Source organism: Oncorhynchus gorbuscha, linkage group LG19, assembly GCF_021184085.1.
Source record: "Oncorhynchus gorbuscha isolate QuinsamMale2020 ecotype Even-year linkage group LG19, OgorEven_v1.0, whole genome shotgun sequence".
NCBI classification, from domain to species: Eukaryota; Metazoa; Chordata; class Actinopteri; order Salmoniformes; family Salmonidae; genus Oncorhynchus; species Oncorhynchus gorbuscha.
Window position 1 is genome coordinate 59,788,007 of NC_060191.1, and position 17,360 is coordinate 59,805,366.

At 45.3% G+C, this 17,360-nt stretch overlaps 1 protein-coding gene across 1 annotated transcript; it reads right to left on the minus strand.

The window, feature by feature from the left end:
* Positions 1-230: 230 nt before the first annotated feature.
* Positions 231-10,458, minus strand: LOC124005872 (26S proteasome non-ATPase regulatory subunit 2-like). Its single transcript, XM_046315502.1, has 20 exons — positions 10,271-10,458; positions 9,169-9,225; positions 8,520-8,684; positions 8,017-8,138; positions 7,350-7,574; positions 6,996-7,154; positions 5,404-5,548; positions 4,884-4,944; positions 4,630-4,776; positions 4,269-4,375; positions 3,997-4,124; positions 3,725-3,812; positions 3,352-3,616; positions 3,083-3,228; positions 2,736-2,819; positions 2,393-2,561; positions 2,048-2,142; positions 1,823-1,949; positions 1,367-1,485; positions 231-1,062 (listed from the first exon to the last, which is right to left on the minus strand). The coding sequence occupies exons 1-20, from the start codon at positions 10,373-10,375 to the stop codon at positions 880-882; spliced, it is 2,697 nt and encodes an 898-aa protein (XP_046171458.1). The 5' UTR covers positions 10,376-10,458; the 3' UTR covers positions 231-879.
* Between the last annotated feature and the right edge of the window lie 6,902 nt (positions 10,459-17,360).

Below are 17,360 nucleotides of genomic sequence, written 5' to 3' on the forward strand. Positions count from 1 at the left end.
TGTTCAATAAAATGTGTCAATTGTCTGCAACATCCAGCAGTCCAGCAATTATTCATACCTTTGCTGCAGTGAGGGTTCATGACCAGTGTCACCTCAGTTCCTCCTTGCCCCTGCCCAGTTTCATAATTAGCCATCCAGATCTGCAGGCTGTTATAAAGCATCATAAATAATGACGGCTCTTTCAGAAACTTGTCCCTCATGACAAACAGACCTGGTGATAGACAACTCCACCAAGTGGATCTGAAACTTTTATTTTAACCTTTTTTACAGTACTGTAACAAAACAAAATAAAAAAACTGGATGATGAAAACACATTTTCCATGCTCTAATTACAAAAGGAGGTTATCATGGGTGGGGGAAGAGAAACTGGTTGTAGTATTGATGCAGACTGAGCTTGTTGTTCATCAGCCCAATTCAGGTCTTTTTTCACTAAATCAGATCAGCTCTGAAAAATATCTGATGTGATTGGTCTAAAGACCAATTAGTGGGGAAAAATCACAAACCGGGAGAGGCTGAAGACTTCCTTCCTGATGGCTGACCCTAGATCAGTTATTGTGGAGCCTGAAAGAGATGGCGTAATACATTTATGTGGAACTGATCCTAGATCAAATAGTATACTAATTTAAACAGTGAATGAGGTCCCATTTTCCACTCCCTGCTCCAGTCAGTTTGGTCACCCAGAACACACCCATATTTTCACAGGATGGAGAGAAGCTGTTGACAAGAGAAAGAGGGGTAGGCCTTCCTGGCTCTTTTCAGACATGGAATAAAGTACTAAAACATGAGGTGTAAACGAGCCAGGGAGGGCTACCTCTGCTACCAATGAGGGACCACTAAGGAGAGTAGGGTGGGTACCAGGGGAGGACAGTAGGGGGCAATCTAAGCATCGTAGTTGGGGTTCTTGCGGAGGATGACGAAGCCCTCCAGGATGGGGGTGACGGGGAGATACTCCTCTGTGGCCAGCTCTGCCCTCTCTCCATGGGCCAGGAGCACCGGCGTGGTGTGGGTCTGGAAACCTGTGATGGCTTTGGGCTTACCGGCCTGACCCACCACATCCACCGCCTATTGACCAATTACATACATAAACCATGAGGTCGAATCCACTCTGCCATCATCTTATAGCATTTCATCCTGAGAGTGAAAAGCACTTGTACATCTAGACGTTACTTCGCATTGGAGATGTTTAACCATTATTAAAATGAAAATCTCCAGTACATTTCACTTGCAAAGAATCACGTCACATCGTGCTGACGTTTTGGCCTTCATCACACCATCTAGGCTACATCCTCAACTAGTATTGTATTTTGAATATGAAGTTAATCCTCCAGGCTCTTATTAAGAGCATAGTGTGAGCAGCAGTCCTTACCTGTCCCACCCTGACGGACACGGGCAGCGGCCTCAGCTCCTCGTCGAATGTGACCAGCATACGGGGCTGCATGGCAGCCACCAGGCCATAGAGAACGTAGTGAGACTTCCCCAGGATTACTGCAGCACACACAGGAAACAGCAGGGGGCGATGTCAACACAAACAGACAAATATTTAGAACTGGGTCAAGGCATTTAGAAGACTTACTACCCAACATGAAAGGAAGGTAGTGGAACTAGCTGGGCAAGGGCCAATGCCATTCTGGAGTTGAACAATTGCTAATTGTTGTTTTTTTAAGTGGAATTTTCCATCCATACATTGAAATTTAGGTCACTTCCTCAAATTACTCAACATAAATGGACTTCACCCCAATCCTAAACAAACAGATGTGGAAAATCAGAGGGGGGAAGAAGTCAATAAAATGAGTGGTGAAGAGTAATGAGGAAAAGGGCTTACTGTTCTTGACATCGAGGAAGGAGACGAGGACAGTGAGTAGTCCTGCCACAGCCACCTGACTCATCAGCTGCCTGTCACTGTGGTATGGACACAGTGTCAATGTCCCTTTACCCAGGTGAGTCAGACCCTGTAGACATGGCACAGAGCAAGGGTTAGGAGACACAGACTCTCCCCCTCTAACACATAGGTTAGAGTGCCAGAGCGGCACCTCTTTTTGCAACCCACCTGTGCAAGTCGGACCATAAAGAGGTTGTTGGGGTCTTTGGCATGGTACTGAGCCAGCTGCCTCAGCATGGCAGCCAGGCGGGCATTGTTTGTTCCTGCAGAGAGAGTGAGATGGAGCCGTGAGTCGTCATGGAAACCAATCACAGCTTGAGACGCAGTCAATGGAGAAGGTCTCATACTTTGATGTCATCTGGCACAGTGAATTCACAGTTACAGGTATTTTTCTTATTCAAGGACAAGGAATAATTACAGGGAAACATTGTAATAACTTAGTGAGGCAAATCAAAATAACTTTGAATGTCTCAATATAATAATGAAGACACTGACTGATTGGGGCCCACTCACCGCTGCCTACCATGCCCATGGCAAAGATGGAGTTGTGGGAGACCTCTGGGTCAGCATCGTGGGAGAACTTGCTGAGTGTGTCCAGGATGTTGAGGCGAGGATTCGACACAGAGATCAGGGCCAAGGCCAGAGGTACCGCACGCCTTAGAGTAGGCTCTCCATACCGTAACTAGGAGAGTGAGTGAGATGGAAAGAAGGCAAGACAATGGAGAGATGAAGAGAAAAACAGTTAGATGTAGGATGGTTGGATTGAGCCAAAGAGACAGGGGCTAAATCAACCCCCAACATGTCCTGAAAATGTGTTGAAGCCAAATGGAGTGAACAGGACAGAGGTTATACTGACCAGGTGTCCAAATGCCCGTAGTGCCATCTCTGAGCCAATCTCTTCTCCCATAGCAATGAGTGCAATACCCAGGACAGCCACGCCCTTGGAGGGGGAAGCAGAGAGCAGATTAGTTCAATATCAAATCTCAATTCAAACCCCTCATAAGATTGTATTTTAAATTTGTCGTCATTTAGCAGGCACTGTTATCCAGAGTGGCTTACAGGAGCAATTAGGGTTAAGTGTCTTGCTCAAGGCCACCAACAGATTTTTCACCTATTCAAACCAGTGACGTTTTGGTTACTGGCCCAACACTCTTAAAGCACTAGCCTACCTGACACCTTTTTATTGACAAACGCCTGGCATACCTGGTGGGAGCCCATGTCAGCTGCACTCTCTTTCTTGTCTTTATCCTTCTTATCCTTCTTGTCTTTTTCTTCCTCCTTCTCTTTGGCTTCATAGTGCTCACTGCAGATGTGGAGCAGCTGCTGCACCTTCAGTACATTACCAGAACCTAGCATGGAGAGAAACCGAGAGAGATAAATATAGGAAAGCCATCACTTGTAAATAAATAAATATGTAAATCAATTTTTTTTTAACAGAAACAAAATGCTAACTCTGGAGCTATGAGACTGACCTGCATAGGCACATACGTCCACCAGCGTGTTAGCGAAGCTGCGGAAGGGCTCAGGCACCACCTGCAGCGCTGCCAGGGTGGTGTCAATGGCCTCCCCTTTACCCAGGTGGTTGAGGCCCAGGCCCAGGGGCAGCCAGCGGGCATATGTGTCTTTCAGCTCCAGCTCACTCTTCTCCATGATGGACTGGACGATGGTGGAGGTGACGTCACCATTGCACGAGCCCACCGCGATCATACCGCACGCCAGCGCCGCCACACCTGCCACCTGAGAGTGTGTGACAAGACACATAACATGGGACAGTGAGCTGGGTTTCACGAGTGTGGATGTGTAATAGACTTAAGAAGACAAACTGTGGAACTACACACACAGTACCTCCATGCTGGACTTGGAGTCTACCATGACAGGCAGCAGCAGAGAGAGGACGTCCTCACGGTTCGAGCCAGCATATGCCAGGCCCAGGCTGGGGATAGAGGAGAAAGTTCAGGGTCAAACCCCACCTAAACAAGTACTTTTCACAGGCAGAGATTACACTGTGCTAATGGACTAAACAAACCTCAATACAAATCTTTAATGTACAAGAGGTGTCAGGCAGTAGGGGCTAGGGGTTTATTTGGGACTAAACACGCATTTCCTTCTCTCCTTACCCAAAGATGGCTCCTATCCGCATGACGTTGCTGTTGTGGAGGACGTAGTCTGACAGCAGGGCCAGGGCCGGGTCACACTCATTCCTCACCCCAGAGTTTACTATGCCACAAGCCAGGAGGGCGCCCGACTACAGGGAGAGAGAGAAGAGAAAGAGAGGGGGAGACATATCTACATGAATAGGATGTTTAGGGCTTTTCTGGATGCTGTGAAGGTTGTGGTGAGGAGGTTTTAATGCAGGGTGTTTGGTAAGAGGCTGAGTGTGTGTTCTGACCTTAATGTAGTCTTCTGAGGAGTAGAGGTACTTGTCTATCTGTGTCAGACCACCATCCACATCCCACAGCAGGATCATCCCCAGAGAGGCTGCAGCACTCAGCATACCTGGAGATAAACACAGAATTAGCAACATTTACACAACAGCAATATATTATTTGTGTTACTATGCTTGAAATTAAGGACTAGCAATGAAGGCGATACATTAAGTTGCTGCTAAGCATCCTAGATTCATGAGACTGGTACTCACTGTCGAAACACCAAACATGAACCAATTTTCAGTCAAACCCCCACAAATGTGAACCACGAGGCCCATTTGAAGACGGGGATGTGAGGCTGTGTGTGTGTGTGGTTTCCCTCACCATGGTCTTTGTTCTTGTACAGCCATTTGTTGCCGTCGTCTGTGAGAAGCTTGTCCTGTCCAAACCCTGCGTTGACGAAGCCGTTGACAAATGAGGAGGCCAGGTTCATACGAGCAGAGTCCACCTGGGAACCACTTCCTCCAAACCCTGACAGACAGACAATGGCATGATGAAAATGAGGATGAGGATAGAGGAGTGTGATAGAACACAACCAGGACATTAGTGAGCTGCTGAAGTGAAGGTGCTGAACTCACTGTTGTTCTCCAGGTGGGTTTTGTAGATGTCATCTGGGACTTTGGGTTCCATGATGTCCAACTGTAAAGAAAGGGAACAGTACGTTACTAGCTGCCTGGTGCTGAGTCATAGCCACTAACAGGCTTAAATGCCTTTCACTAATTGGTTTATTCACTATACCAGCCATTCATTATCCTCTAGCCTCATTTGTTCTCTCACTCTATGCACCATTATTCTCCCACATGACCCCTACCCCACTTTCACTCTCCTCTTGGTACCTTCTTCAAGTCTCCTCCATTTCCCCCTCAAAAATATTAAATAGAGCACAGTCCTCGAACTCATCTCTACAGGTCATATTCCCCTCTCCTTAGCCCTACTCTAAAAACCTTTTCTCTAACATACACTCAGCCCCCACTGTCAGTCACACTCCATCCACTGACTTCAACAGTGACCCACTCCCAGTCCTGCTCTAAAACACTCACTCTTACAACCCCCTCCACTCTCTAGTAGTCTACCCATCTTCCCTCTTTCTCTCCTCACCTCTCGGGCCAGGGCCAGGAAGTTGCTGTTGAGCTGGACGTTGGACATGATCTCCGTCAGGTCCTCGTAGTCCTCCACGTCCTCGTTGAGCTCCAGGAACATGCCATGTCGGCCCAGCATGAAGGCCATCTCCTTCTGGATCACACTACAGGAAAACACCCACTAAACCATCAACTCTTCATGCACATCATTAATTATGGAAAATACTGCTGAATGCATTCCCCAATGACTGTCAGTAGAAAATGTGAATAACGATTAGAGAAAATACTGTTTACCACTATAGGTTGTACAGGGAACTGCTAAAATAAAGGAAACACCAACATAAAGTTTTCTAATAGGGAGTTGGGCCACCACGAGCTGCCAGAACAGCTTCAATACGCCTTGGCCTAGAAGTGTCTGGAACTCTATAGAAGGGATGCGACACCATTCAACAACAACAAAAATCTCAAATTTGGGGTTTTGTTGACGGCGGTGGAAAACACCATCTCAGGCGCCGCTCTAGAACCTCAAAGAAAATGTTCAATTGGTTGAGATCTGATGACTGAGACACACACCCCTTTAAACACCGTATGCTCCTTTGAGACCCCTCTTTCAAAGTCACAGCTCTCTTCTAGCCATGGTAGCCAAAACAATAGGCAACCCTAAGCATGATGAAATGTTTTAATTGCTTAATTAACTTTGGAACCACACCTGTGTGGAAGCACCTGCTTTCAATATATACTGAACAAAAATATAAAATGCAACATGTAAAGTGTTGGTCCCACATTTCATGACCGGAAATAAAAGATCCCAGAAATGTTCCATGTGCACAATCTTATTTTTCAACTTTTGTACACAACTGTCTTTATTTCCCTGTTAGTGAGCATTTCTCCTTTGCCAAGATAATCCATTTACTTGACAGGTGTGGAATATCAGGAAGCTGATTAAACAGCATGATCATTACACAAGTGCACCTTGTGCTTGGGAAAATAAAAGGACATTAAAATGTGCAGTCATCACAACACAATGCCACAGATGTCTCAAATTGAGACATGTTCAATTGGCATGCTAACTGCAGGAATGTCCACCAGAGTTGTTGCCAGAGATAAACAATTTTACTATAAGCCACCTCCGTTGTTTTAGAGAATTTGTCAGTACGTCCAACCGGCCTCACAAGCACAGACCATGTATAACCACACCAGCCCAGGACCTCCACAACCAGCCACCACGATAGCTGAAGAAACTGAAGAGTATTTCTGTCTGTATAAAGCCTTTTTGTGGGGAACAACTCATTCTGATTGGCTGGGCCTGGCTCCCCAGTGGGTGGGGCCATGCCCTCCCAAGGCCACCCATGGCTTCGCCCCTGCCCAGTCATGTGAAATAGATTAGAGCCTAATTTATTTATTTCAATTGACTGACTTCCTTAAATTAACTCAGTAAAAATGATGAAATTGTATTGAATTTATATTTTTGTTCAGTATACTTTGTAGCCCTCATTTAATCAAGTGTTTATTTCATGTTGGCAGTTACCTGTAGGTAGCACTTCTTTCGAAAGATTTGATGTGAGATAATTAAGTGTGAGAGTGCAGTGAGTGTGTTGTGGCAGTCTGTACATGTCTTTGCAGGAGGTGAAGATGTTCTCCACCAGTTCCACGTCGTTGAGCATCAGGGCCAGCCTCAGGGCCTCTGGGTAACGGTTAAACTTCCTGAAGATGTTAAGGGAACACTTCAACAGGGCAGAGTTCTCTGGCTCAGGGACGTAGCTCACACAGCTGGCATAGAGAGAGAGAGGGGATGACAGAGGGTTTAGGTAATACTGATGAGAGGAACAACCTTTTGTCTCTTCAGGCTGTTGTTGGCACACTACAGGTATGTTGAGGCAGACTGTGGTACATGTGTTTGAACATGTGTGTGAAGGTATATATATATTTGCCCGTCACATGGTAAGGTGTGTGTTGTCCACTCACCTGGTGAGGTAGAGGCAGACCTTGGCATATGCATTATCATCTATGTAGAGCTCCAGCATCTCCAGCTTCTCGACCTCCATCAGCAGGTCACAGGCCTCGTGCTCAGCGTTGTGGGCCATGTTGTAGGGCACAATCTCCTTCACCAGCTTCAGCAAAGTCTCCTGCTGCGTCTTATCACTCTCCTCAACCTCCTGCCACTCCTTGGCCACCTCGCCCGCCAGGTGCCTACACACAAACACACCAGAGTTTAGGGTAGAAGACTAGGGCCGGGACGATACTCGTAAGTATCGCTGAAAGAAAATAAAAGATTGAACTTCTTTAGGAAAACAGCCCAAATGTTGGAAACAAACATCCTTATGTTGTCATCCAGAGTCACATGTATTTATTTTCCAAGCTATAGCACGCAATATTTTACACACAGCAGATCCATCTGCGTCGTGTTTTAATTTGCCATGGAAAAAAATCTAAATACTGGTATTGTCACAGCCCTAGGTCAGACCACACAAACTGCTTACTGCTGCCAGGCATGGAATGAATGAGGCAAATAAGTCACATTTTTACTTAGTCTTCCATTGGTATCAATGCATGACAAAGTGAAAATTCTACTTAAGTAGAAGGTAGGATTCACCCATGTGTTAGCTGTTTCAAATGGCGTCCCGTATCCTACCTGACGTATTCATGTCCCCAGGACGCCAGCTCCTCCTGGGAGCCCAGCAGACGGTACTTCAGACACTCCCGCTCCCCACTCATTGTCATGGCCAAGACCGACACCACGTCCGCACAGAAACTCTGCAAAAACAAAAAGACATGTGTTAACTGTAATTATGGATATGTCTAGCTATGATCGGTCCTTCTGAAGATGAATCCACAGTTCCATCCAGAATTACGATGTCTAATATACTAGGTATATATCCTTGTTTTTATTTTCTGTATCTCCAGTAACATTGTAAAATAAATCCATCCAAATGTTTTGCACAGTGGTTATAAAGTAAAAGCAGACAAGGAAAGGAAGCGATACAGTGGTTGATACAGTCTTGCCATTCCTTCCTCCTGTTTTCCCCACTGAACAGTTAGCTATTTAGCAAGGACACAGCATCGGTGTTTACATTTACATTTAAGTCATTTAGCAGACGCTCTTATCCAGAGCGACTTACAAATTGGAGTTCCCACCTTGTTCTCGCCAGGCACCATGCCCTCGTAGATCTCTTTGAGCTTGCCATAATGTGGCCGCAGGAACTTCAGGGGCTTGGGCACAGAGGTCATGGAGGTGGTGGAGGAGCGGATCTGCCTGCGCAGCTCCTCTAGAGCAGGCCGGTACAGAGACGTGTCTGTCTCCTGTGGGTGGGTGAGAGAGAAAGGGGGCAGGGGGGTGTACAAAGAAAGTTGTTTCATATGCATAGCTACCAAAGTTCACACAGTGTATGTAAATGACTGACTCTCCACTAACGCCTTATGTACAGTATAATACATAAGAATTGAAAAAGCTATACTGCCCTACCAAGCAAAAAGGCAGTAAATTCTCATATCGTGGAATTGAAGAAAAATAGCTTTTATTTACCTTGCTTTCACAGTAACTTTATGCAGTTACTGCTAACATGACCCCCATTTTCTCCAAAACACAATAGAGGCAGGATACTTGTCCACATGATTAAGCATGTATTTAATGTAGCAAAAAATATATTGCTCATTTGGTAGAAAATTAGTTAGTTACTGCCTTTTTGCTTGGTAGGGCAGTATAGTCCCAGTGTCTAAAGCAAAGCAGACTTTAGGTTTGGTAGTTATTGTGGTACTCGGCAGTTCTTGTGGTAGTGGTACTCACACCAAGCCTCTCCACCATCATCTCCAGCTCTTCTTGCAGCTGTTTGTCCTCATCAGACTGGAGAGAGAAAAGAGGAACTGACATTACAGTATGACAGATTCAATATGCAATGTTGGGCAATTGAATAACTGAACCCTGCACAGTAAACAGTAAAAAAAAAACAACAGGTCTTCCAACATGGAACTATTGCAATAAAAGGCTGTGCAATTTGCTAACAGCTAGATATTGGGAGCATTTTGTCGTACACCGATCCTATACAATTGTCGACTGATGGTAGGGTTGCTATGATAACTATATATGTAACCTTGCCTACATTGTTATGGTGTTTAAAATGGGCTATTGTTAATGTACTCGCTAATAAGTTATACAACTCCCTCCATGTAAATAGCTAGCTAACTAAACAAACAAACACGTAAAAACTAAAGCCACCTCGCAATCAAAAATCACCAATCATGTCAAATCTAGCTAGCTCTCAACGAGACAATCTGCACCACAGGCAGGTTGCTACAGTTCCAAAGTCACTAGTAGCTAGCTAACGTTACTGTCTATACCAAAGATTGGCATAACTAAACTGTGACTGTGCTAGCTAACAAGTTTTCTAACTGTTTGCTAGTTAGCTAACAACATTAGCGAAAAGAGAGCCAACGTTAGCTATTTTGATTATGGTTGTTTACATTGCAACACTAACATTATTTAGCTAGTTAACGTTACATTATTTTAACTTGGCTAGCTAGATACTTAGCTAAATTTTATTTTACATTTCGGTAGTTACTTTCTGGCCTGTCATTAGCAATTGTTAGTTAACGTTAGCTAGCACAGCCAGCTCCTACTGTTACCCTAGGCTAGCAAGCTAACGTCAACATTAGGTATGCTAACGTTAGGTAGTTTTATAGCTCGCTTTCAGTCGGACATAATAATCTTAATTGTTGGCATCTCGTACTTAGCCAGCCATGTCATACTTTTCCATTAAAGGGGACTCAAACAGTTCGCTATTCTTTTGAATGACAACGCTTTCGGCCTGTTCAAACATGCAGTGAGTGACTCAGGCAAAAACGCTACTCTGCTTCCCTTGTTCAAGATGTTGAGAAGTGTCCCAACTCACCAGTTCTTGCTCATCTTTTTTATCCTTGTCTTTCCCTGTGGGTTTAGTCTCCTTTAACTCTGTCTTTTCGGACTGCTTTTTCTCTTTATTTTTTGCCTCCTCCATGGTTGCAGTTTCACGGAATTCGGCTACGGATACACTGAACAACCGGAGACCGGGTACACCGCTTCCTCTCTTCAAGAACCGTTGTGTTCTACTGCCACCTGCTATGCAGGAATAATATTGCACCGATCCCTAACCTAACCCCTAGACGATATATGGCATTGTGATATGCTTGTGAGATACTTGTCATTTAGAATGTATTTTGTTGTACTATAGTGTTGGCCGTTTGCAGTTATCTGTTCTCTGTCAGGGTTCAGTTACTTGGGCCACAGAAAGGGGAGAGGTCAAGCTTTTCTTCATATGTAAACATATATTTTAAACCATGTGAAAGGATGATTGAGGGGGAACCAATTATCTCTTGGCTTCACAATGTCTGTGTGCCAGTCACTCCCTACTTTTCCCATCGGGGAGAGGAGGATGGCAGTGTCTGGAACCATTCTATGTTCCCTCTGAGGTTGCCCTTATCTTGACCTAGAGGCTCACTCTCCTCTCCGTGAGCTTGTCCAGGATAAATTGTATTTGGGATGGGAGTGTCTAAAATGACAATTGATATATACCATTGGGTGAGGTAATGTCTTGGTACTATTTTGTACCAAGAACGAGATAAGAGCTTCGTTTAGGAGCCCAAACTGAATGATAATTTATAACTAAATACTGTCTGGCGATGGGATACTCCTCTCTCAGAAGTAAAATCTTTCTTTGTATAATGTTCTTAAGATCTGTTATTTGTCATATCAACTAGGGGGAGGGGGGGTGTCTTTGCTATAAACGATCTCAGTTGCAATGTGTAAGCACTCTCAGAGAATTCATTTATAGACACTGAATTGATCTGAGAGTCACAGGGTTGTGATGGAGCTCATATAATTAAAGATGGACTTGATAACTCTGTGGTGTGTGGTTTGCTCTCATGATTTGGTAATACAGGACATTTCCACTACAACACATACACGAAGAAGTAAAAGCTTTCGCGTGATTTTTTACAAATGTATTTAACTAGGCAAGTCAGTTAACAACACATTCTTATTTACAATGACGGCCTACCAAAAGGCAAAAGACCTCCTGCGGGGATGGGAGTTGGGATTTAAAAAATAAATATTAAATAACAAATAAATATTGGACAAAACACACATCTGACATCATGACAAGAGAGACAACACTACATAAAGAGATACCTAAGACAGCAAGATAGCAAGGCAGCAACACATGACAATACAACATGGTAGCAGCACAAAACATGGCACAAACATTATTGGGCACAGACAACAGCACAAAGGGCAAGAAGGTAGAGACAACAATACATCACGCAATGCAGCCACAACTGTCAGTAAGAATGTCCATGATTGAGTCTGAATGAAGAGATTGAGATAAAACTGTCCAGTTTGAGTTTGTTGTAGCTCATGCTAGCTGCAGCGAACAGAAAAGAGGAGTGACCCAGGGATGTGTGTGCTTTGGGGACCTTTAACAGAATGTCACTGGCAGAACGGGTGTTGTATGTGGAGGATGAGGGCTGCAGTAGATATCTCAGATAGTTTGTGTTGGGGGGGGGGGGTCTTGCAACGGGGTCTTGCAACGGGTTTACAGAGACAACCAGTTTAAAGATGAGTATAGAGTGCAGTGATGTGGAGCATTGGTGGCAAACCTGATGGCAGAATGGTAAAGAACATCTAGCTGCTCGAGAGCACCCTTACCTACTGATCTATAAATAATGTCCCCGTAATCTAGCATGGGTAGGATTGTCATCTGAATCAAGGTTAGTTTGGCAGCTGAAGTGAAAGAGGAGCAATTACGATAGAGGAAACCAAGTGTAGATTTAACCTTTGATATGTGCTGAGAGAAGGACAGTGTACCATCTAGCCATACTCCCAAGTACTTGTATTGGGTACTTGTACTTACCAAACCACATGACCTTTGTTTTGGAGGTGTTCAGAACAAGGCTAAGGGTAGAGAAAGCTTGTTTGATATTAAGAAAGCTTTGAAAGCTTTGTTGTAGAACATTTAACACAAAATCCAGGGAGGGGCCAGCTGAGTATAAGACTGTATCATCTGCATATAAATGAATGACAGCACTTCCTACTGCCTGAGCTCTTGCTCCCAGACAAACTAAGCAACTTCTTTGCTCACTTTGAGGACAATACAGTGCCACTGACACAGCCCGCTACCAAAACCTGCGGGCTCTCCTTCACCACAGCCAACATGAGTAAAGCAATTAAACGATCCCTAGCCGAGTCCTCAGAGCATGTGCAGACCAGCTGGCTGGTGTGTTTGCGGACATATTCAATCAATCCCTATCCCAGTCTGCTGTTCCCACATGCTTCAAGAGGGTCACCATTGTGCCTGTTCCCAAGAAAGCAAAGGTAACTGAGCTAAACGACTAGCGCCCTGTAGCACTCACTTCCGTCATCCTGAAGTACTTTAAGAGACTAGTCAAGGATTATATCACCAACACCCTACCTGACACCCTAGACCCACTACAATTTGCTTACCGCCCCAATAGGTCAACAGACTAAGCAATCGCAATCACACTGCAGACTGCCCTAACCCATCTGGACAAGAGGAATACTGTTCGTTGATTACAGCTCAGCATTTAACACCATAACCCGTCATTAAGCTCGAGACCCTGCCCTGTGCAACTGGGTCATTAACTTTCCGACGGGCCGCCCCCCAGGTGGCGAGGGTAGGAAACAACGTCTCCACCCTGCTGATCCTCAACACTGGGGCCCCACAAGGGTGCATTCTCAGCCCTTTCCTGTACTCACTGTTCACCCATGACTGCGTGGCCATACACTCCTCCAAGTCAATCATCAAGTTTGCAGATGACACTACAATGGTAGGCTTGATTACCAACAACGACCAGACAGTGTCAGGACCCGGTTACGAACCCGGGTCTCCGGAGTGAGAAACAGTCACTTAACCAACTGAGCCACGAAAAGTCGGCAGAACCCAGAAGATGAGGCAGACACAGCAGTACTTGAGACGGTGTATTTAATGAAGTAAAAAGTGAAGTTCTTCAGGAAAACATGTAACTCCACAACCTCAAAAGGAATCCTACAAGAACAAAGGTAATCCTCCAAGACAAAAAAGGTAAATCCACAAGGTGGAAGGTAAAGCACAAAAAGCCTCAAAAGATACTCAAAAAACAAACAAACAAGTACAAAAAACAGAATTCCACAAGAGAGTCCACCGAGATCAACAAGAGTTCCCAGAGTACTAGGGCTGGGTGCTAACATACAAACGCAGAGCAAAGAACAGAGGAAAACAAAGGGTTTAAATACAATCAGGGGAAACGAGGCACAGGTGCAAATAATAATGGGGATCAAGGGAAAACAAAAGGTCAAAAAGCACAATGGGGGCATCTAGTGACCAAAAACCGGAACAACCCTGGCCAAATCCTGACAGACAGTCTACAGGAAGGAGGTGAGGGCCCTCGGAGTGTGGTGTCAGGAAAATATCCTCACACTCAATATCAACAAAACAAAGGAGATGATCGTGGACTTTAGAAAACTGCAGAGTGCGCACCCCCCAACCCACATTGACGGGACAGTAGTAGAGAAGGTGTTAAGTTTGAAGTTCCTCGGCATACACATCACGGACAAACTGAAATGGTCCACCCACACAGACAGCATGGTGAAGAAGGCGCAACAGCGCCTCTTCAGCCACAGGAGGCTGAATAAATGTGTCTTGTTCCCGAAAACACTCACAAACCTTTACAGATGCACAATCGAGAGCATCCTGTCGGGCTGTATCACCGACTGGTACGGCAACTTCTCCGCCCACAACCATAAGGTTCTCCAGAGGGTAGTGAGGTCTGCACAACGCATCACCGGGGGCAAACTGTCTGCCCTCCAGGACACCTACACCACCCGATGTCACAAGGCCAAAAAGATCATCAAGGAAAACAACCACCCGAGCCACTGAATGTTCACCCAGTTATCATCCAGAAGGCGAGGTCAGTACAGGTGGGACCGAAAGACTGAAAAACAGCTTCTATCTCAAGGCCATCAGACTGTTAAACTCTAGCCACTTTAATAATAAAAATGAGATATAATACATTTATCACTAGTCACTTTAAACAATGTCACTTTATATCATGTTTACATACCCTACATTACTCATCTCATATGTACAGTTGAAGTTGGAAGTTTACATACATTTAGGTTGGAGTCATTAACTCGTTTTTGAACCACTCCAGAAATGTCTTGTTAACAAACTATTGTTTCGGCAAGTCGATAAGGACATTTACTTTGTGCATGACACAAGTCATTTTTCAAACAATTGTTTACAGACAGATTATTTCACTTATAATTCACTGCATCACAATTCCAGTGGGTCAGAAGTTTGCATACACTAAGTTGACAGTTCCTTTTCAGAGCTTGGAAAATTCCCCAAAATCATGTTATGGCTTTAGAAGCTTCAGAAAGGCTAATTTACATAATTTGAGTCAATTGGAGGTGCACCTGTGGATGTATTTCAAGGCCTACCTTCAAACTCAGTGCCTCTTTGCTTGAAGTCATGGGAAAATCAAAAGAAATCAATCAAGACCTCAGCAAAAAAATTGTAGACCTCCAGAAGTCTGGTTCATCCTTGGGAGCAATTTCCAAACGCCTGAAAGAACCACGTTCATCTGTACAAACAATAGTATGCAAGTACAAACGCCATGGGACCACGCAGCCGTCATTCCACTCAGGAAGGAGGCGTGTTCTGTCTTCTAGAGATGAATGTACTTTCTTGCGAAAAGTGCAAATCAATCCCAGAACAACACCAAAGGACCTCATAAAGATGCTGGAGGAAACAAGTACAAAAGTATCTATAGCCACAGTAAAATGAGTCCTATATCAACATAACCTGAAAGACCACTCAGCAAGGAAGAAGCCACTGCTCCAAAACCCCCATAAAAAGCCAGACTACGGTTTGCAACTGCACATGAGGACAAAGATCATTCTTTCTGGAGAAATGTCCTATAGTCTGATGAAACGGAAATAGAACTGTTTGACAATAATGACCATCGTTATGTTTGGAGTATAAAGGGGGAAGCTTGCAAGCTGAAGAACACCATCCCAACCGTGAAGCACGAGGGTGGCAGCATCATGTTTTGGGGGTGCTTTGCTGTAGGAGGGTCTGGTGCACTTCACAAAATAGACGACATCATGAGGAGGAAAATTACATGGATTTATTGAAGCAACATCTCAAGACATCAGTCAGGAAGTTAAAGCTTGGTTGCAAATGGGTCTTCCAAATGGACAATGACCCCAAGCATACTTCCAAAGTTGTGGCAAAATGGCTTAAGGACAACAAAGTCAAGGTATTGGAGTGGCCATCACAAAGCCCTGACCTCAATCCAATAGAAAGTTTGTGAGCAGAACTGAAAAAGCGTGTGGGAGCAAGGAGGCCTACAAACCTGACTCAGTTATATCAGCTCTGTCAGGAGGAATGGGCCAAAATTCACCCAGCTTTGTTATGCAGGTGAATGAGGACCCAAAAGCGACTTAGCGAAAACAGAGTCTTTATTCCAGTCTATGGCAAAAGTAATAATCCTGGAAAACTCAAGAAGAAAACAAAACAGGAAAAAAACTTAAATCCACTCGTAGTAACGAGGACAGACTGGAGACTCGACCATTGACTGCAGGTTGCTTCGGGAAGGCACCGACCGTAGCAGACTAAGACACCTGCTCACACGCAGCATCTGAAGGAGACAAGACACGACAGGGCGAGACAAGGACACAGCACAGCGAACATCATACAAGGAACCGACAAGGACAGAAGCGGAAAACAAGGGGAGAAATAGGGACTCTAATCAGAGGGCAAAATAGGGGACAGGTGTGAAAAGACTAAATGAGTGAGTAAGGAGAATGAGGAACAGCTGGGAGCAGGAACGGAACGATAGAGAGAAGAGAGAGAGGGAGGGGGAGAGAGAGGGATAGAAAAAGGGAACGAACCTAATAAGACCAGCAGGGGGAAACGAACAGAAGGGAAAGCACAAGGACAAGACAATATATGACAAAACATGACAGTACCCCCCCACTCACCGAGCGCCTCCTGGCGCACTCGAGGAGGAATCCTGGCGGCAACGGAGGAAATCATCAATCAGCGAACGGTCCAGCACGTCCCGAGATGGAACCCAACTCCTCTCCTCAGGACCGTAACCCTCCCAATCCACTAAGTACTGGTGACCACGTCCCCGAGAACGCATGTCCATGATCCTACGTACCTTGTAAATAGGTGCGCCCTCGACAAGGACGGGGGGAGACGAACGGGGGCGCGAAGAAAGGGCTTGACACAGGAGACATGGAAGACAGGATGGACGCGACGAAGATGTCGCGGAAGAAGCAGTCGCACAGCGACAGGATTGACGACCTGGGAGACACGGAACGGACCAATGAACCGCGGAGTCAACTTACGAGAAGCTGTCGTAAGGGGAAGGTTACGAGTGGAAAGCCACACTCTCTGGCTGCAACAATACCTAGGACTCTTAATCCTACGTTTATTGGCGGCTCTCACAGTCTGCGCCCTGTAACGGCAAAGTGCAGACCTCACCCTCCTCCAGGTGCGCTCACAACGTTGGACAAACGCCTGAGCGGAGGGAACGCTGGACTCGGCGAGCTGGGACGAGAACAGAGGAGGCTGGTAACCCAGACTACTCTGAAACGGAGATAGCCCGGTAGCAGACGAAGGAAGCGAGTTGTGAGCGTATTCTGCCCAGGGGAGCTGTTCTGCCCAAGACGCAGGGTTTCTAAAAGAAAGGCTGCGTAGTATGCGACCAATCGTCTGATTGGCCCTTTCTGCTTGACCGTTAGACTGGGGATGAAAACCGGAAGAGAGACTGACGGAAGCACCAATCAAACGACAGAACTCCCTCCAAAACTGTGACGTGAATTGCGGACCTCTGTCTGAAACGGCGTCTAACGGGAGGCCATGAATTCTGAACACATTCTCAATGATGATTTGTGCCGTCTCCTTAGCGGAAGGAAGCTTAGCGAGGGGAATGAAATGT